The following is a 22,427-nucleotide window of genomic DNA, read 5'->3' as shown; positions in this document are numbered from 1 at the left end:
AGCTCGATAACAAAAACTCAACTCGAGCATCGTGTGAATGGAGTTTTATTTCAGCCAACACCAGAACAACACGTGATCCTCCAATTTAATTCGGGAGGAAAAAAAATAGATTTGGCAGAATTTCATTTGTTGCTCGTTTACTGCTTCAAAAAGATGGAGATTTATTGATGCATTAATTATGTAACAATTCGATAAGTACATTTTAATATTAAGAATAATACTTTTTATTATACATGTTTTTTTATTTAAATATTTTACTTTTGATGTAAACAAATGCTTCTCCATTTTAAGGCAAATGTCCGACTCAGCAAAGTATGTTTAGATGCTGATGGGGATGTCTTCAATATATTCAAGAAAGAATAGTTTATTGAGGAGAACATTACAGCACCACACAAGTATATGAACACACAGGACAAATCATTTTAAAAAAGGGACAAATCCGTCTCCAGGCCTTAAACCTGTGTGCATATTGTGCAGCTTCATCTTGTTATTCCAGATCAAAATACAGCAGCAATGGCTTGCATGTATTTAGTAAACATTAGCAAAAATTAGTAAAAATCTCCTGCACTCAAAAAGGTAGAAATTTAGCAACATGTATACAACTTTTTTTTTTTAATGTAAGCACAAACAAATCTATTATATGCCGTTTAGTTTAAATTGATCACATGTTTTGGGTAAAACACGGCAAAGCACAGCTGTAATGGATAAAACAGTTTGACCTAAAAGGAGTGAAATAAAAAAAAAGTGGTATAAAATACAGATAGTGAAGCCTCACAATCCTGCAGTACACATTGTGTAAATACTTGCCTCCCACCAACATGTACCTCATCTTCTACCTTGTATATAGCGCACGAACTCTTTAGAGTCAGAGATCGACCTCTAATGTGCAAAGTGAAGGATGAGCAACCTGCTGCACGTTCAACACAACCTTCATGTTCAGCGTTGCGGACCCGCGGCTCCAGTCCTGACTCCTCCGCCTCCGACAGCCTCCTTCTGAAAGAGCTCTAATGAGCCCCAGAGTCTGTCTGTCTGTCTGTGAGAGGACCCGCCGCTCGGCAGCAGCCGGTGCGCTGCACGCGTCCCCGTGCAGCCGCAGCACTCAGGCGCGGCGCGCAGGGAGCGCGTCCGCAACATGTGGCTCCTGCACAGGATGTACAGAGCCGGCGAGGAGGCCATTTACTCCCAATTAGGGAAATAAAACAGGACAGGGGCCAAAAGTGCCACTCCAATCAGCACCAGGGGTCACTGGACAGCGGTGGCGGAATCTTCATCATCATCCTCCTCCTCCTCCTCCTTCACAGCCTGGGGCCGAGACTGCACGGAGGGACTGAGTTGACTCAGACCCAGAGGAAGCGCATTAAGGCTGTTATTCTAATGGGGTCGTTTTGATTGACAGGTCTGGTAGGGCACGTTTTTAACTTCCAATAGTATACAAATACTTTCTAAAGTGAAGGTGTCGCATTTAAATTGTATTACAGGACTTTCAACACTTCGGTTTTTAGCCCATCATGTGAGCAGTATTTTAATGTTTACTCCATGAAGAGGAGTCAGGTCAGAGGAGTACAAAATACAATGTCCTTCTGAGATGTAGTGCAGATAATAAAAGTGCTCACAGGAAGAAAATGTACTTTTATTTTCCTCCGTGGCTCCACTAAAGGTTAAACAAATCTCCTCCAATCAAGATAATTGGAGATATTTACACCAAACAGGTTTGTACATGAAGACAGTGATGTTTTATGATTTAAGGATGAGTTTGATCTCCTGTTATATGTCAGACTGCATCGGAAAGTCACTTTATACATCAGACAAGTGAGTAAAAATGCACTATGTGTTTTGGAAATGTAACGTAAGTATTGTATCTGTATAAGAGTATCAGTTGCTTCCAGCCCTTGTAGCATTGTCTTTTGAGTGAAAAAGGCAGTAAAGGTGGCAGATCTTCATTATGGTAAAACAACTCAGTGTATCAAGACAGAAACGTTGTGTTTTCTGTGACACCACACTGTCACCGGCCTTGCTGAAGATTTACAGCGGTCTCAGAGGGTCAGCCGGCTTTTAGGGGTTCCACCGTTCAGTTCCCACCCACAGGCTCCTCGAGCTGGATCAGACAAACCGGTACAGACCTTAATTATCCCGGTTTCAGGCTTCCAGTCCTGACATGAGTTAAGGTGTGGAGTTTCACGACCCTGTGATCAAGTTCCAGTTCAGACTCACGAAACATATCTGATTCCCCGGCATTCATTTAGTCGTCCGTGTTCCTGGCGTGTTCCATACTGGATCAGAGCGAAAGAGATCAGTGTTTGAAATTTATGTGGAGCGACTTTATCGACGTGAACTCCGAGCCCAGAACCTGCCTGTCAGACAAAGACAGACGCCTGTATCTGATCAAACACTCAGAGCCTTTATTGAACCGTCAAGTGCTTTGCGTTGCAGATCAGAGGAGGACAGTGGCTGTGACACAGTGAACCTCCATTTATTTAACACACAGGTAACACTGTGCTCATATGCTGTTGGTGTATGCTCCATCATGGGCCCATTTAGCTTTTATTATTCTTCTTTTTATGGCACACACACTGTTGGTTCCTTCTTGATCCTGGGAAAGTGTCCTGTCTGTCTGTGAGGCCGCTGTGACGTGTTTTATTTTTTATAAATGCGACGACTGACGTGACGCAGGCGTGGTGTAAATATGCCCTGTGGCACATCGAATGCTCTCCGTTTAAGATGAGGAGAAAACCAAATGAGTTGCAGTGGAAGAGGTGTGAGGATGTTTTGACTCACTGCTCCTGGAAGTCATAACACGCAGCAATTTAAAAGCAAATACCCATACAGGCAAATTTGAAATTTTTCGTGAGTAAAAGCATCAAATTAAAAAAAAAATACTATTACTAATTAGTTTTATTTTGCAAAACAAGCCACATGTTATATTCATCACATAAAAATGGAATATGGCAGGTTCATTAACTTGTGAGCAACATTTTATGTTATGGGAATTTATCTTAAAATAATTCATATTTGATTATGTGATTACTATAGGTTATGTTGATCTGAAAAGTAGCTGTGATATAAAAAAGTACCAACGTATGTCTGAAATGTCGCAGGAGCAGTATGAAGTATCATAAAATGCAAATGTAAGTATACCTTCAAATATACAAACATGTACCGTAAGTGAGTTCCTTGTAAGAATGCAAGTTTTACACAGAAGTTTTGAAACACAACTCTCATGGAGCGCTGATTGTTTACTTTGAAGACTCAAGACTCGTGGAGGATTTATTCCACACGGATTCGACATGAAAAGCTCGTCTTTTTGGGACTTTAATCAGATCGCTACGGTAAAGAGGCACACAGGTGTTGAAGGCCGGATTCAAAGTGGGGACTTCATGACGACGAGGTATGCTCCTTAAGCCGCTGGTGCATCAGGACGCCCCAACAGATGGTTTCCTGATTCTTCTTCAGGGTCTTTAATGCCTCCGACGCAATCCTGCGGCGTCGGGCTGTTTTAACTAAATGTTGTAATGTTGAAATGACCTGATAATTTAGTTAAAGTCCACCGCAGTTGTTCAGGATGACTGGGAAGAACCATGACAGCTCACACTTAGCCGTTAACCTCTGCAATGACCTTTAAAATATGCACGCCGCGTTTAATATGCTCTGCTGCTGTTATCGAGCTAATATTTTCATGACCTTTTATATAAGCTGTTTATTATGAAAGCTGCTTGTTTTACTTTTTTTTTTTGTTCCTCTTGATTCTGTTTGGTCAAACAACACAGAGCGACTTCAAAAAGCATTTATAAAAAAAAGTTTCAAAAAAAGCAAAACGTTGCAAATGGACCAGAGCAGATTCATTTTTGTTGTTGTTTTGCGGCGAAGCCTTTGAGCCTCTTTCACAGACTCTTCCCGCTAATGTCAGCTCCGCAGGATGGCATTTTCCTTTTCGTAGTTGTTTGGACTTTTCCATTTGCCGCAGACAAACTGTAGCAGTGGGAGCAAACAGGCCACTTTCACATCGAGCTCTGAACAAAGAATAGGGCCCCTGGAGGAGAAGACTGAGAGTCTGAGACATGGGGAGGCCTTTTTTCCTCTTTTTTTTCCTTCTCTTTCTGCCCTAGCTGGCACCGGAATAGACTTGTAGGCAGGAAAAGAGAATCTGGGGGGAAAACTAATGATGAAAAAGTCTACTCTATCCCTGTGCCTTCATTAAATACATGGAAAGAACGAGAGAGGCACATCTGGATTCAATCCGCGTCCCTTTGATGGCGTCAAGTGTTCTTTTCCCAGATCAGGGGGCTGCGAGCTACGGGATGTCTATGGCAGCTCGGAGCCCAGAGTCGACTCCTGCCATCTGAACACATGACCTCCCCCCCCCATCACCTCCACCACCCAGCTCCCTCCATTCCTTCACCCCTTCACCTCCACCACCCTCCAACCCGAGTTCAGTAAACACTGAGAGACTTTTACTCCAGCAGGTTAATCTGACGGCTGCAGTTACGTTGCAGATCCAGAGAAAAGGTTATCACATGACGTACGAGCACGACCCATGTTTCACCGAAATCAGAGGGTCCTAAGAGTTTGGGCGGTTTTTTTTTTGGTTATGACTGTGACCAAGTTATTGGTGATTAAGCTCACCAAACAGGGACTGTTCCCTCTCAGATTTGCCTTTTTCAAGTACACATAAATAAACATGTCACCTTAAAGGTAAACCCATCAAATGTTCCTGGGACTGCTTGAGGAGCCCTTGGATGGAGCAACTGTCTCTTCTTCCTTCAACTGATCTGAGAGCATGAAAATTCCCGCTCTGTTCAAATTAAAAGAGATGGGCTGTGATTCAAATTGGGGCGTGGGGGCATCAGCTCAGGGCCCAGTTGATGGAGTGGGCGGTCCAGACTCTCCTCCCGCTCTGATTGGCCGAGCTGAGCCTCTGTAAACCACCTGAGAGTCGCACACCTGTGAGCAGTTAAGTGGCTGATTAAGCTCACAAGTCGGCCAACGTGGCTTGACGATAAGAGCCGAGTGTGGCTGTTTGAGTCCTGTGCACAAACAACGGCATAACATCTCTTATCACAACATAACTCCATTTAATAAAAGGTTAAGAAACCCACATTACTCTATTAAGGTGCTAACTTAATATATATATATATATATATATATATATATATATATATATATATATATATATATATATAGACAAAGATCAAACGCACATTATTACTTTCACTTTGTTCAAAGCTTTTTTGTCACAGTTGAGAAGGACATAACAGGTCCAACGACTGATTGTGCGCTGCTAAGAACATTTGTGACAGATGTGGTCCAGAGCACACCTGCTCACAAAATCAAAATGCATTGTGGGAGATGTAGTCTATGGTATCTGCAAACCGTAAAGCAGAATACACTTTCATTTTAGGGCCATCATATGCCTTTCAAGCTGTCACGGGCCACATGAAATGACATGGCGGGCCGAACAGGCCCACAGGCCTTGGGTTTGACACCAGTGGTCTACGGTGTTGTAATACTTCATGCTATGAAAGTGTCTTTCCACCACTTTGGATTCAAACCCGCTCCACCTAATGGACATCTCTTTAAAGATTGTAATAGCATCCCTGTTTCTTGTCTTCATTATTTCTGTCTTTGCTGATGTTACAAAATATCATCCATCCATCAAATACAAATAAATTGAACTTAAAGCTACGACGTGGAACTTACATTGATTTTGGTGGTCCCTGTGGACAAAAGCGGTAGTGTTTCGGAGCCCCAGTGTCCCTTTGGTGTACCTGCATGATTTCAGCAGTGGCCCCGATGGAAAGCATTAGGAATACCTAAATCGCCAATCTTTTTTGCTTGAATCAGTATTGCTCGATGAATCAGTATTATCTGAGACAGTTTCATAAGCAGTTAAAGTTCCATTACAATAACTTTACCTGCAGGCTACTTGAGTGCATGTACTTAGTTCCTTTCCTCCACTGGTGCTGCAGGCAGCGCACATGAGCTTGTTTTATGGCAACAACCAGAACTAAGAGGCTGAACCGCTCAACAGGGTTGGTGACAAACCTCGGGGGGTTCGTGACGCGTGACACTTTTCACCTCATAGTCATGTAACGCATGTATTTCCCTGTTGCACATGTTGGGGCCCCACGGTGGCCCCAAACTGCTGCTCGCTTCCATTTATTTTTCCCAACTCCATTTTTTTCTTTTTGAAATCATGGATCCAGTGTTTATATTTGTGCTCCCTGCCGCCCCGACAGCTGAGCCTCATGAGGACGGACCTGTGATAGGCTGACCGGCACGGGCTGTATAGTTGCTTTAATCGGTGCTGGACCACAGTGGAGTGGAGTTTATCAACACACCAGCAGTGATAACACCAGTGCCCCCCCCCCCCCCCCTCACACACACACACACACACACACACACACACACACACACACTCATTAGGCAGTGAGGTTTGCCAGCCAGGGGAACAAAAACAGGCCAAACCAGGGTGTTGATGGTGCTGATGGTGATGTTTCTGCCTGTAGGGGGGGTGAGGAGGAGGAGGAGGGGCCGCTCGTGGTGAGGGCCTGTGAAACGTCAGACACAACATAAAGGCATTGCCACGTAATTACGAGAGAGAGAGAGAGAGAGAGAGAGAGAGAGAGAGAGAGAGAGAGAGAGAGAGAGAGAGAGAGAGAGAGAGAGAGAGACTACAGGGTCTGTAGCCTGGAGGAGCGGCGGGAATGTCCTGCCTCCCCGCGCCTTGCAGCCGCTGAGCAAGTTTTTGCGCACACGGAGCTTCGCGCATCTGGTCGTCATCATCATCATCCTCATCATCAGCAGCAGCAGCTCTTCCTGCTCAGATGTGACTCAACCAGAGTGGGAAGAGAGCTCCGTCTCCTCAGAGGACTTCTGGGAAACGCGTGCTTGAGACTTTGAGACTTTTCTCTCTCGGGCAGCAGGACAGGCTGATATTTTTCCTCTGCGCGGGTGACGCGCGCCGCTGGATGGATTGTCTGTGGGTTTGATCGGGGGAAAAGAAGAAACCAAAAAGCAGGCGAGGAGAAAACGTTGCTGAAGTGTGTTCGAGCCTCGCGCGGCTGATCTGGATGTGAACAGATCCGCGTTCCGCTTTGGAAGAACCGAGTCTCTCTCGGGTTCTGGTTTCTGGAGCTCGTGCGCTCTGCACGCGCGGATCTGTTTCTGCTCGCTTGTTGATTTCCTCTCTTTCTCTTGGTTCTTTTCTCTCTTTTTTTTCATACGTTTTTGTTTCTTCTTTCACGCTTGCGTCATGACTTCTAGCTACGCACATGTAATGGACAGGCAAGCCTCGCTATCAAACCGCCTGGAGAGTCCGATCACGTCGAACCTGGACAACCTGCAGGCCAAAAAGAACTTCTCGGTCAGCCACCTGTTGGACCTGGAGGAGGCCGGGGAGATGGTCGGCACCCAGGCCGACGAGAGCGTCGGGGAGGCGGGGAGGAGTATGCTGGAGTCTCCGGGGCTGACGAGCGGGAGCGACACGACCCAGCAGGAGAGTAAGTGAAAAGCAGACCGAGCGAGAGCCCCGCAGGCTGCGACCGAGCGGAGGAGATCGAACCCAACTTTTACATCGTGCGAGCCAAATGTTACATTTCCACCGGTGTGTGTGTGCGTGTACGTGCGTGTGTAGGTGTGTGCGTGCGTGCGTGTGTATGTGTGTGTGTGTGTGTGTGTGTGTGTGTGTGTGTGTGTGTGTGTGTGTGTGTGTGTGTGTGTGTGTGTGTGTGCGGAAAACCTCGGTGGGGAAAACCGCGGCTCGATACCCGGGGAAAAAAACAAAACACAAACGCAGATCTCGCTGAGAATAAAGTCATTTGTTTTCATTACCTTCCGGCGTGTGTTCGCGTGCAGCGCGCATGAATGAAGCTCTTGCAGAATGCAGCGCGCACGGAAGGAATCCTTTAGTGAGTTTTGGCAATGCATCATCCCTGACGGCCTCCCCCTCAAAATGGCCATTAATTTACCATTAACACTTTGATGTCAGTGAGGTATGGTGATGTTGGTGGACATGGTCAGTGAAGGAACCTTGCGAGTCAGACTCCGGGGTAATAAATCTCTTTCGTGACCTAAACGAGGCCACGTTTCTTGATCGAGCACGTTTTGATCTTTTTTTTTTTTTTACCTCGACATAAATACAATTCAAAGACTAATCCAAAATATCTATATCTATATATTTAGATCGAGTCACGTGTCGATTACGTAACGTGTATGATCGTTTAATGATACAAATAAATATTCATTTATTACTAAATAATGTTTTTTTTTCAATCCACACATTCCTCCGTGTGTGCGTAAACATGTGGCCGATCTAAGCCGGGTTTGATGAGCTAAGAGGCGGGTACTGCTCGCTGAGCACCCGCTCGTGCACCAACCTGACAATCGGAGCTATTATTTCCAACTTTTTTTTTTCTTTTTTTCTATTTTTATGTGTGGAAGTTGACAAAAAACAGGGATAAGCCCACAAAAAGCCGCCGCGCTCTCTCTCTCCGGCGCACCATCGAGAGAGTAAATAAACGCTCCCTCCTTCCTCCTCTTCCTCCTCTTCCTCTGCTCAAAGGGCCATTTGCAGCGGCTGACAGAAACGTTATGGGCTTTAATGAGTGTTATTGTTAGTTTTTTAAAAGGCTAAAAATCGTGTGAGAAATATGCGGGAGGAAGTGGTCGGGTCACGTCGTTAATTCCCGGTTATTTTCGGCCTGTCAAACGCTCAGAATATCTGAGCCGAAATCATTTGTCATAATTACCACGCGTGTCCTCGCGACAACAATTAAGGAATCAAATAACAGCATCTCATTAAAGTGAGCAAGTCGGGTTTAGGAAACATTTTTAGATTTACACAAGATTCAGAAAGAAATACTGACACGTGTTGGAGCCTAAACATAGAGCCGATAACGCAAATTCTTTTTCCCCCGATTTTATTGTGAGGAACGTGAAAGCAACAGTATGACTTTTGGGCATTTTTAATCAATTTCACAAATTACCATTGATATTAGCTAAATAGACCACAAACTCACATCGAAAATAAAACAACATTTTAAAGTAAAATGGGGAAAAAGTGTTTTGTTATTTTAGGACTTAACAAGCTCTCCCCTCGCGGATGAGCTGATTGACTTTCACTGACGCTGCTGATGAGATCAGTCTCCTCACACGTGTTGGCCACACTGCAGGATGAAGAGGAGGAGGAGGAGGACGGTGACGGGAATAACTTTGATTCATGTGATTTAGTTGAAATGTCACTTTGATTCAATGCTTTCCAAAACCAAACCGCTCTGCAAGACTAATAAAATGAACACAGATCCCTTTTTAAATATTTGGATTTCATCTTTCATGTTTGTGTTATGTTAAAGCAGCTGGGACAGAATATAATATAATATAATTAATTCGTAAAAAATAAGGGCTATTATTTTACCACAAATATTTAATTAACCCCTTCAATTAACCTTCTTTAAAATACGTTTTTAGTGATTTAAATGCTCTACAATTGCTTTAACAATAGTAATTTCCGCAAATTATTTTTGACTTGCCAAGTCACAATCATATTTAATAACCAACTTCATGTCGTTTTAACATGTTATTTAGTTTTTCACATTGTTTTCTGTATCTCACTCTTCCGACAGACACACCTTAATTTGTCGTCGCACTTTTCTCCGCTTGTCACGTCATCACGCGGGCTAATGAAGTGCGTCACGGTTTCAATCTAAAACCTCGAGCCTGTAAAACGGCTGCGTGCGCGTGTGTCTGTGTGCGCGCGCGCGCGTGTTTTAAGGGGGAAACTATGCGCGGTCGCTGGTTAGCCATGTGCGGCTGCCATCAGCGTTTACAGCCGCACTTTACTGTCCGACTGCTCAGCGATCCTCCTGCAGCCGCACGTGCTGCGCCAACTGATCCAACGTGTCGGAGCCGGAGGAGAGATCAGCGATCAGCTGCGAGAAGTGTTTCCTCGCGAACCACAAACACATTCACAACTGGATTAAATAATACCGCGTCTGTATGTGAAGTAGAGATCAGAGCAGCACAGACTAGTTTCTGGTACATTTTCATATTTTGTCATTTTTAGGCCAGTTCTTCGGATTTAATCACGTGTTTTTTTTTCAAAGAGCAATTTTAATAGTGGTAATAATCATTGTTATAATGATGATGATGATGATGAAATACCCCCTCCCCCCCCAACCTCAGAAAAAATAAAATAAAATAAAACAAAATAAATGCTACGCTGAAGGCTTTCACTTATCTGTCAAAACATAATCATTTTATCAATGATTTAGTATTGTAATGTTTTTAATCTATTGACGTTTAACTGCCGGGGTCAGGCCCCTCAGAGGTCAAGATAAAGTCTGAAAGGTCACGGAAGGATTAACAGGATTAGAAAGAAAAAAAGTTTATTTTTCTTTATTTGTATTTTTAATATTTGAGTCTCAATATGTGAATTGATTTTTTTTTAAAGAGCAAACCAGCACACAAACAAAAAGACATCTCTCTCCACAACAACATCTCCACTAACAAATAGAAGCGAGGAGAAAGAAGAACTTTGAAACAAAAGGAAGGAACAGAGAAACAATAGACGTCTCACTAAAAGTCAGTTTAACTTAAACGGCCCACAGAGTTTTAAGAACCGCTGAAAGGCCGAAGGGATTGTGGAGCAGCTTTTAAAACGTCTTCACAACATATGGGCGGATAAAAAACGCTAACGCATCTCAGTCTACAGAAATAAAAATCCGCATTTTTTTTTTGTGCAACATTTTACCAACATTGACATCAGCTGTAAAAGATGAATACACTCTGGACCCTGGAGAGGTCACAGGATGATTCAATTCATTTAATCAATAAACAAGAATGGTTTTATCTTTCTCAAAAACAACTTCTTGTCTCAAATCCTTCCCTTTTTTTCTTTTTTTCTTCTGGTGAATTACCAAACGCGTTTAATGTGGCCTGTAAAAATCCTTCAATGTGAGACGTCCCTTCCAAACGGCTCAACAACCAAACTGTAGTTAAACACAGACTAATATTTGAGGTCACAAGTGTTTTTTTGCTTTATAGTCTGTTCTGTCATTTTTCAACCAGCAGCTGTAAGAGTTTACATCTGTCTCCTGATTGGCTGAAGCTGCAGGGGGGGAGGGGTTCTGTCATTAGACAACAAAGCAAACAGGCCCAGTGTTGACACACTGCAGCATCTGACCGAGCCTGCCGTGTGTGTGTGTGTGTGTGTGTGTGTGTGTGTGTGTGTGCGTGTGTGTGTGTGTGTGTGTGTGTGTGTGTATGTGTGTGTGTGTGTGTGTGTGTGTGTGTGTGTGTGTGTGGAAGAAGTAAAAGCAGTCCTTTACAAGTTGCACTGAACATGTTCGAGTCCAGCCGAGGACGTTTTGGTGCTCCTGTTAATTTAAAAGAGATAAATAAAGCCAACGCATGTAGTTACATTTAATTTAACGTAATAATGTTATTTAAGAGTTTACATATGAATTAAGTACAATTGTTGTGAATAGAAAAATCTGCCATTTTGGGATTTTGACGGACAACCTGCACCTCTATAATTTGGAGATTTTCTTGTCATCTAGTTCTTCATCTTTCAAATCAAACACGTCTAGAAGTTTATAAGGTAAAGACTGAACTCGTAGTTTCATCGTTGGATAATGTATAAAGTCGTTTGATCATCTAGTCGACATTTTGGAGCTACAAGACTTGCACGTGAGTGATGGATCGAGGGTTCAAATCTTTGAGGTAAAAGTACATCAATACCGCTCTTCAAAATGTACACTGCAGTAAAACAGTAAACAAGGAGCAGGCGGTTCTCTATAATATTGCATTCATATTTTGCATCAGCTAAAAAATAATGCTGCAGAGATTTTATTTTTTTTTTATCAGCAAATTGCCAAAAATCTTCACACCGAGCATCTGCAAATGATTAACTTTCCCTTTTAGCATCCCGTTAAAGCCAATTTATGAAAATATTTTGTTCAGGCATTTATCGTAAAAGGATCATAAAAACTTTGAGACTTCAGGTTGTAACAAACTACTGATGTTATTCGATGCTGATGTTTGTTCTTCACCATGTTCACTTAATCCAAAGAAATAACACCTTGGTCAAACTCTAAAATAAGAACAAAATAAATCTTCAGACCACAAAAATAAATAAATTGGCATTTGCAAATGTACATTGAACTTCATTTCAATACTATTTTATGCTCTGTGTTAATTCTGAAAATTTGATATTTTAGTGATACAAGATTTTTAGCGGACAAAATGGCATTTTTTATTTAAAATGAAATGAAAACTGACTGCAAAGTGCGTCCTGGCTCACACTGTTAGATAAACATAATGCAGTGGAAAATATGAGATTTATCAACATTAAAATACTTAAATAAAGTTTATGAAGCCCTGAACTGTTCTGCAAGAATGTACAGAGTAACTTCCCACCTGTGTGTGTGTGTGTGTGTGTGTGTGTGTGTGTGTGTGTGTGTGTGTATTGAGTGCATAATTAGGCAGTAACATGGATGATCGCGGCCTGGGTTTTTTCTCGATGTGAAAGTGTTATTTGTGGTCTTGTTGTGCGGCCACAAGGAACCGACACTGACTCCAGCCGGCAGGAGCATTCAAGCCCAACATGTACGCACACACACACACACACACACACACACACACACACACACGCACATGAAGGTGCTCTGGGTCCAGAGCGGATTACACATGTCTCCTGTTTGTTTGCCTGGATGTGTGTCTGTTTGTTGGTTAGTCTGGCTCTGGGATCCAGGAACAAGTTGCTGTTTTTTGGTGCAGATCCAGGAATTGTTTTGAAGGATCTTTTAAATAATCACGTCACCCAATTTCCTCACACGCCATCCGTGTTCTCTCGCCATGTTTCGAGATGACTGTCCCTGACATGTCTGCCTCCGCACCCAATATAATGGGTCAGTTTTGTATTGATTTAATTGGGTTATCCAGGTTAAATGTTTTTTGTGTGTGTGTGTGCATTTCTTCTTTTAAAAAAAAAATCTATATATATATATTTTTTTTTTCGGACGTATTTGACTTTAATAATGTTAAGATTTGAGAAGCAGACAGGAAGTGCAGAGAGAGGGGGAGAGAGAAAAGGAGAGAGAGAGAGATAGAGAGAGAGAGAGAGAGAGAGAGAGAGAGAGAGAGAGAGAGAGAGAGAGAGAGAGAGAGAGAGAGAGAGAGAGAGAGAGAGAGAGAGATGCTAAATGAGGGTGCTGCCATGGTATCAGATTAACAGACAACAGTGTTCAGAATTCAGACCTTTCACTTAAGTAGAAACAGTAACGCAGTGATGTTAACATGTCCTGGTAAACAAAAGTATTAGCTGAACTCAGCTGTCCAAGTGAAAGGACTCGGTCGAGGCTGCAGGTGGAGAGCAGCTCGCGCCTGAACCCGAAGTGTGCATGCACGGGAAATACAATTAGACAAAAGCACATCGGACAAAAGTTCCTATATGCATGCAATACTAATTCTACATCCAAGAGTCTACATTTCAGAGTTATTGATATATTAATGTGTCGGCAGTAGTTTAATGCTAATTTAAAGAGCCCACGAGTAACACACAGCATAGCGCGCCTGCGTTGATGCTTCATACTCTGAACGGCCTTGAGCAGCAGTTGTCTGAATGCAGGGAGCTGTTTTTATTATTAAAATGGAACATGGTCTGACACGGGGCTTTTTAAAAAAAATATTATTATTATATTCTTCTTGCATCTCCTCGGGCATCGTGCACCGATGGGACAGCCGTGTTCCCATCGAGTCTTATCGAGGCTACACCGCCCTCTTCTTCTCTCCCCGCAGACGAACAGATGAACACGGAGGAGAAGAAGAAGAGGAAGCAGCGCAGGAACAGGACCACCTTCAACAGCAGCCAGCTGCAGGCTCTGGAGAGAGTGTTTGAGAGGACACACTACCCCGACGCCTTCGTCAGGGAGGACCTGGCCCGCCGGGTCAACCTCACCGAGGCTAGAGTCCAGGTAACGAAAGCCTGTTAATCTCATGTGACCTCGAGAGTCAGTCAGGGACATCTATTTTGGACACGCCCTTACAAAATAAAAGCCTGATGCCTTGAAGTCTGGAGGTTCTCCTTAAGCAGCAGTGATTTATCAGGCCGGTTTAACCTTTGATCAAAGAAGACAGCGGTCGTAAAACACACCAGATCTCAAATGCACAGTCTCAAAGGACAGAAGGAGGCCCTTAGTCATTCCCCTTTAAAACCACTTTGACCGGAGGGATTCACAAATAATCAGGTTCCTATGAACACACAGAAACTAGCTGAATCCCAGTGGGGACCTGTTGAGTCCGTTGAGTCCTCATGACTCGTACCAGGGTTTAAAAAACGATTAATGGACAGCTTTGTTTGTATGATGAACAGAGAGCAGCAGAACCAACTTGTTATTGAAAATAAGTTTGACAAAACACTGGAGGGCATCTTCACGCCATCTGTTGCCTCTCAGCCTAATAGATTCAGTTATTAGGCCTCCTTCGTGGCGAGCAGTTTTCATGGTCCATTAATCTGTTTAGGCTCTCCATTATGGGGTTTTAAAGGAACTGATAAGAACTCGTCACCATGTCACAAACATCCTCTATCGTTCTCACGCAATCTCTAAAATGACCGCTGAGCCTTTGAGCAGCTTGTAAACTCCCCGAGGGAACTGGATGTGATCAGAAAAGTGGATGTAATGGTTGTTTAATTTCCTCAGCGGTTTACAGATCAGTGATAAAATGTGCAACACATGCGGGCTGCAGAAGAACAGGAGCTATATGAAGCAGTATTTGGCCAAATGAGGGCGATCACTCTCCCGAATGCCGTCATTGACACGACAGAGAACACGGATTCCACTGAGAAAAGTCACCGCTATACTTTCTGTCTTTACGTGCAGTTCTACAGTTAACGAAAGAGTATAATAATGGCATCGATGCATGAAGGCAACTGAAAACAGCCTTTCGTTCCAGTGAAAGACGAGTAAGGCTGAGATATGTTGCTGCAACAACCTATTTTATTAAAAAAACGAGATCAACAAAAATCCACAAATACTCATGAAGCTGTGAAATTACGGCTGTGCATGTGTGCAATCAGATGTTCTTTCATCTTGATTATAAAAAGAGGATGCTGTTTTTAGTGATTTTGATGAGTCACTCTAATGGCAACTGTAAAAGTCAGAGGAACACAACTATGACCTGATAAGTGAGGAATTACTCTCCTGGTTGCACTGCATTAGTTTAGAAATGAAAGCACATTTGTCACGAGCAGCTCAAGATAAGTAGCGTGCAACTATAAGATAAATGCACACTTGCAATAATATGGAACTATCAGGCTTTTTTTTTGGTGTCTTTGGAGACACAAAGTGAGTATTTGTTCAGTGGGCAGAGCGAGAGAGCGGGAGAGAGGAAATGGTGATGTTGGAGGGAGCGAAGCGGCACATCTGTGAATAATGTGTAGCAGAGAGCGATGCAGCACGGCTTTGATAAAAGAGACTTTGGGCTCATTCCTGAGGCCGTGCGTCAGCAGACACAGAGCCCCTGCGAGCGCCCACGGCATCTAATAATGGATTTGATTTCACAGCGAGGAACAACACTAGCAACCCCCGAGTCACATCATCATGTGTTTGGTAAAGGGCGGGGGTACGTTCTGAAGAAAGGGCAGGAGGCGGGGGGATGAGGGGTGGATGGTGAATTGGAGATGAAGGATGCGTGTGGACGTAAGGCAGAGGAAGGGGGGGGGGGGGATGCATATGTGAGAATATAAAGTTTGTAACTGAGAAAAGAGTTTAGAGCCAGAGAATTACACAGGAAAAAAAAACCACTTCTGGTTTATTTAATTTAGCATTTGGACTTTCATGGCCTCTGTTCCTCTTGTTTGATTCCTCCTGGCGCTGAGAAACACAGTCAGCACACGCGAGAACCGTCTCATGTTGTTTAACCCTCCAATGAAGACCATAAGATGTGGTAGAGAGCGCACAAGGAAAAGCTAAACGTTGGAGCTTTGAGTTGAGAAGATGTTGTCACACAATGTTAGAGGAGGCCGAGGCGCAGAGCAACATGTTGCACTTGAATTTAGGTTGTTCAGGATCACATTGGTTTGCCCTTTAAAGTTCAAATGACGTGGCCTCCTTGGATCTGTGCTTCTGTCAAGAGTTTGTGATGCTGGTAGCATCCGTGGAGGAAAATGCAATGATAAGACAACAAGGGAAGTGTCGTTTGACTCGCTTCATGCCGTTGTCTTCTTTGATTCCAGGTTTGGTTTCAGAACCGGAGAGCTAAATTCCGCAGGAACGAGCGCGCCATGCTGGCCAGCAAAAACGCCTCGCTCCTCAAGTCGTACTCGGGCGACGTGACGGCGGTGGAGCAGCCCATCGTCCCGCGCCCGGCGCCGCGCCCAAACGACTACCTGTCCTGGGGCAGCGCCGCCCCCTACAGGTAGAGCCCTCTCTGCTCTCTCTCTCTCTCTCTCTCTCTCTCTCTCTCTCGCTCTCTCGCCTCACACCACGCACCCCATCACCTCACATTCACGTCACGGCGACACACCCTGTTCTCCACTCTGCGCTCCTTCTGCTTCTGCACTGACGGCTCCGGCAGCTCATCTGCAGCACAGAGCGAAGAAGAGCTCAAACTACTCGAGTAGACGCACAGCCAAGAGAGTCGGGCCTTCAGAAAGCCCAAATGGAAAAGTTTCAGCAGTAAAAGGTCTCTTCATTTGCAAATAAGGGCTTCATGATGTGTTTAAAGGTCTTAGATTTAGCAACGAAAGCCTTCTTTCTTAATTTGTTTGTAAAATCTTCAAAGCAGGAAATGGTGAAGAACTTTAGTTTCGCTTGAGTGAAAATCCCATCAGCGCTTTTACTTCTGTTAAAGAAGACAGCGTAACAGGAAGAGAAAAAAAAATACACATGAAGGGAAACACAGAGAGAAGAGAGTGGCTTAAGATAGGAAGGAGGAAATAAACTAAGGATAGAAAGAAGAAAGGAAGGGAAGGAGAAAAGTGTGAAGAGCAGAAAAGTAGGACAGACCAAAAGCGATATGTAATAACATAAATTATGTGAGTTATCTCGTGTTGGATCTGAAATCTCGAAGTGGAGTAGAACGTAGAACGCTCCCTCAAATTTCAAAATACACAAGTTAAGTACTACTGCAGTACCACAAACTGTACTTCAGTACTGTACTTACTGGTCCTCTGCTCCCTGCTGCAGAACACCAATCACACACGTTTCTCCAGATGAATAAGCACAGCTGATACCACAATAACCACATGTTAACACCACCGTCACACACACACACACACACACACACACACACACACACACACACACCCGGACCCTGGCACTGCTCCCTGTTATTGTTTCATTTCCTCCTTCTCTTCTACCTGCACATGCTTCTCATAGCTCCTCTGACCGTCCTCATCTCTTCTGATCCACCTGGACTCAAACTGCAGAGCTGCAGGTCACCGGACCCTTTAATGTGTGTTGTTTTATTCATTCAACCTTTATTTATACGCGGGATATAAAAAGTTATGGCATGGGTCTGGTTATGCTCTATATGTTATCCTTACGCTCATCAAATCCCATGTTCAGCCTCCAACGTGTTAGTCCGTTTCTCAACGCTGCCCTGGCGTCCTGGCTGTGAACCCACTGGCTCCTCCTGAAGATATGAATCTATAGAAACAGTAGTTTCCTTCTTTTAAAAGAGGCTCTGTCATTTCCTGAAAGCAGCTGGTCACAGGAGTTTCCATCAAACAAACAGGCGCATGTGTTGGCATGTATTTTTTAAGCAGCGTATGAATCCACGTTTGGTATTGTCGTTGGTATTTGTGGCAGCAGAATTGTTTCTGTTATTCATGAGCAAATATTTCAAGAAAAACGAATGAAAAGTGTCGGCGGTGAACATTTTTATTCATGTTGATTTCAAAATCAGCGTCACATTTCCCTGAATGTATTCAGTAAATGTAAGTTAAGTGTACATGCACATACTGTGAGAAACAGCTGGTTCCCTGTAGCCATTTTACTTAAAGGGACAGTTCACTCCAAAATGAAAACTATTTTCCTCTTCCCTGTAGTGCTATTTTTCAATCTAATATTCATCGTTCCTGTGAAACTGCTCACAACAAGCTGTGTGGATCCTCTTGAGTAACCAGGTCATGATTTAAGGGGCGAGACATCGCTGCTGAGTATTTTAAATGTATTTTTGTCTCTTTGAGCGCCACAAGCCAAGTGTTACTTGTATTCTCCCGCTGTGATATTGCAGTATTGTGTGGTTGCTTTTACAACAACAACATGCCAAACACAAAATAACAATAATTGTCTTAAAATGTGAATGTTCTGGTGCATGCTTTCTAGCATTGTAGCATTACAGCGTTGGCTTACAATTTAAATGATTAGTTAAACTCTCAAGTAATGAAAATATCTAATGTTTACTCTAATGTAAAGTACATTATCTAAGTATTACAGTGCCTTTAATATATAAGACACAGACTTCTATGTACGTTGCAAGTTCCTGCTTTGTCAGCAAATCCTGATGAGGATGGTTTAAAAGCATTATTTTATCATGAAATGACAATTTTGTGTCATAACCCATGTGTGTTATTTCTGTGCTATGCGAGATGTTATAGGAATACATTATTTACCTTCAGCTAGAGTTCAGCGCATTCTCTTTTTGACATTACATTTTGCTGTGAAAATTGAGCCAAAGTTTTCCTAAAACACTCTTTTCCTTCTCTGTCCCTTCACTCTGCTGTGGCCTTTTGCCTCGTCCTTCCTGCAGCCATTTTCCTGCACTGAATATATCACAGTCCTGTCTTGCACATATCTTACTCCAAACTAATTGTGTTGAATAAAAACACCCTTTTCCTCGCCCTCAGTCCCATCGCTCCCCTCTGTCAGCATGAGCAGGGCGGGACCAGATCCTGTGACCCTCCTGACGAGGTGATAATGTGAAAACAAACCGTATTAAATCCACTGTTGACCCCTGTGACCTCCGTCTGCTACACTACACCAGATAATGAACGCTACACCGAGAGACAGAGCTCTACTGGGCAACATTTTTTGTGACTCTGGTTACATTGGTCATGATTTACAGTAATCCTCCGTTATGAAACTCGGGTGTAAAATGTCAAACCCTGCGGCCGCGGCTCAAACTCTCTGAGAGCTTTTTGGCCGGACGCAGAGCAGCGGGGGAAGTCTTTTGTGAAGCAGGAATAATGCTATGTGGAACACGCTAATGTGGTGCTAACACTTCCCTGTATATTATCCTAAAGCTGGTATCCGATGCCGGAGGGGGGGCCAGTGCGAGTGCCACAGAAAATGCTGCCCTCAGAGAACAAGTACGCTGCCACTTTACTACATTCAGTTCTTTTCTGTTTAAAGGAAACTCGCCGTATTCTCCTCTAAAGAAGAATACTGCCCTTTTTCACATACATTTATTGTTTTCTAAGTTATTTTCTGAATCTATTTCTTGAATTTGAATGCGCCCTTTAAATGTTTTTTTGGTCAATTTTGACAATTTTACTTCAAAAACAGTGTTTGTTTGTGTGTGTAAAAAAAAAAAAAAAAAGGATTATTACAGTGTTTTTGCGCATTTCAACACAATTTCAAAAATCACCCCAAAAGAAAATCCTTTCCTCTTTGCAACAATCTCTTTCTAAACAGTGAAATCAATAGATACTGCTTCTCTAAACGCTCTTTAGATAGATAATTGCTATCTGCTTTTATTTTAGTTAAAGTCATGTAATCGTTCTGAGGTAATGTGATGTTTTAAATCCCTCTGCTCTCTCAGATGAATAATCATATAATAACCGTACAGTATAAACAATGATTTAAACACAGTTGGAAATAATACAATCACAAATTAAAGTGTATTATTATTTTTATTTTTTTTCATAAATTCTTTGTGCAGATAATTGTGAGCCAGCTCCTGCAAATAATGTCTGCAGGTGTATGTGCCTCAGGATGATTACAAATAATATTGCATGTATCGCTAAAGACAAACTAAAATAACCCCAAAACAGAAACGATCATCACTAACATAAAGCACATTTTTAGTCTCTTAAACTGAAAACAAAAGCTGCGCAAATTTACAACATTTTTAGTTTAAAAAAAAAAAGAAAGAAAAAGGAAATAAATCAAGCCAGAGAGCAACTGTTGTGTAAAAAAAGCTAGAATGAGGGATCTGTCCTCAGTCCTAAGGAGACGAGGAAACACCTTCAGTACTAAGTAACAAAAAAAGGCCCACATTAGACAAGCATATACTAATTCTATATTCCTTACCTTAAAAATAAATACCTCTTCAAATTGGACATTTTCCCAAAGCTAATTATCAATATCTGCTATTCTGCTATTTTTTGGACATTATTAAACAAGCAACATCAGGCTTCAATATTCAAACTGTGACATGTTCCAAGTGATGGACTTAATGAGGAACATTGTTAAAGATTGGAAATATAAACTTTGAAAGCTCTCTCCATGGAAGGAATAATCCTGGACAAAGTCAAATCATGTTCATTCAAGTCTAACAACAAAACAGAAACTACTCTTTATGATCTGTCCCTCTTTAAATGTTGTGTGGAAGGAGGAAAAAGTGTTCATGTTGACAGTTGGGGGAAACACGATAAAGCAGATGTCTTCTTTTAAATAGTTTTCCGGTTAATCCTTAAAGTAAAAGGCTGAATATTTAATTTCCAAATCAAATCAGATACTGTGTGAAGTTTTACGCAGAAAGGCGGCACACCTCAAACGATAGCAGATCAACACATCTCACATGTTCTGAGAAATGTGATGGTTGGGTAAAAATGTGCAGGAACGCTGGTTTGACTTCCTTTCGGTGATTTATTTGGGGGGTCGGGTGGGGGGGGGGGGGGGGTTGTGGGGTTTTAACGTCAGCTTTTGTCTGAATCGCATTACGTGATCAGTGATACCTGTTTTTGTTCCTTTTCATATTTCCACAGCTGCGGCTCATGCTGAGCTTCAGCTCGCTGTCAGCCACAGGTGATGTAACCTTTCCCCCCCACCCCCCCCTTCCTCCTCTTGTCTCTCAGCGCCATGGCGCCGTACCCGCCCACCTGCTCCAACACCAACACGTCCCAGGGCATGAACATGGCCAACAGCATCGCCAACCTGCGGCTCAAAGCCAAGGAGTACAGCTTGAACCAGGTGCCCACGGTGAACTGAGAGGAGGAGCGGCTTGGGACTGGCGCAGGAGGGGAGGGGAACCTCCCTGCCGCTGGAGCCCCGCGGACGGACACCGTCTCTGGGTGGAGCATCACCTTACATACCCTGGATCATGAGGCCTCCCGTCCCCTTTTGGAGCAGCCTCGATGGCGACACTTACACCTATATGCAAGTTGTTGGACACCGAGTTGATGGCAGGATTTCCCTTAAACCGCCTTTTTTCATTTTTTTTTTTTTTTTTTTTTATTCTTCCGAGCATCAACAAACTCTCATTTGTACAAAAAGACAGCTAGACTGGATGCTATAGTCGCATATCTGCATAGTTTTACATTTGTGGTGTGGAGGGCGAGTTTTTCAAAGATCGTTTTGTTTTTTTAATCAGAGAACTTGTTCTCGACGGAGAGCCATGTACGGACTACGTGGGATTCCCTTCGGCCCTTCGGTCGCGGTGTCGGATAAAATTACAGACCACGTTTGGGATCAACACTCTTTTGAAACAACAACAACCCGATAAGGACTTCCTCTGACATTTATGCAATTCTTTTAAGAGAGAGTTTTGACTTTCCACATTTCTTTCCATGTTATACCACTGACGAGCAAACATTTCCAACGCATTTTGATTTTCATGTACTAGTCCAGTATAAAGGAGAGGCTAATGTATTTCTGAATCCAAAACCATCTCTTAATTTCCTATGATATCCTTTATTTGTAACAGAATAAAAACTTGTATATTAATAAAAATGCATTTCAAGCAATGCAATGCCACAGTGTCCAGTTCAACAGATCTTACAAAAGAGGGTCAAATAGCAAACTTCCACTTCCATTTTTTATTTTTTTTATTTCTCAGAGTAAAAAAATCTCCAAGCAGACAACTAAATGAATCCAAGAAGAAGTATATTGATAGTTGAGATGATGAGAAAAAGCAAAGTGATCCTGGACTTTGTGCGCGCCTCATAAACGGGAGATTTACAACCTAAGAAACAGTTTCTCCTCAGAAAAAAACTAAAGCCGCTCCCGCCTTGTGTGTTTTCTTTTTCTATGATTGCCGCAACCTGAATTTTCCATCTTAAACACAGGATATTCATGAGCAGGGACATCCTCTCCTCACTACGGAGGGCCCCTGGGCCTCGTTTGGCTCCGCGGCTGTCATTCAAGGTGTTTCTTCTCCTTGGCCCCTCATAACCTCTGCCGTCAACAAACACATGTCGACACTCGTCCCCGTGCGGCGCACACGGGCCATAAAAGCGGGCTCGCCTGAAACTGCAGCTGACGTGGTGG

The 22,427-nt window shown here is 43.0% G+C and overlaps 1 protein-coding gene across 1 annotated transcript; it reads left to right on the top strand.

Moving 5' to 3' along the window:
- The first annotated feature begins 7,093 nt into the window (after positions 1-7,093).
- Positions 7,094-21,212, top strand: prrx1b (paired related homeobox 1b). The gene is made up of 4 exons (XM_068589898.1): positions 7,094-7,496; positions 13,792-13,967; positions 16,229-16,410; positions 21,017-21,212. The coding sequence occupies exons 1-4, from the start codon at positions 7,250-7,252 to the stop codon at positions 21,147-21,149; spliced, it is 738 nt and encodes a 245-aa protein (XP_068445999.1). The 5' UTR covers positions 7,094-7,249; the 3' UTR covers positions 21,150-21,212.
- The last annotated feature ends 1,215 nt before the right edge of the window (positions 21,213-22,427 follow it).

Source organism: Clinocottus analis, unplaced genomic scaffold (assembly GCF_023055335.1).
Source record: "Clinocottus analis isolate CAN_PGR_092001 unplaced genomic scaffold, fCliAna1.0.p SCAF_23, whole genome shotgun sequence".
In the NCBI taxonomy this organism is placed as follows: domain Eukaryota; kingdom Metazoa; phylum Chordata; class Actinopteri; order Perciformes; family Cottidae; genus Clinocottus; species Clinocottus analis.
Note: the sequence above shows the minus strand (reverse complement) of the source record. Positions and strands in the feature narration are given on the sequence as shown.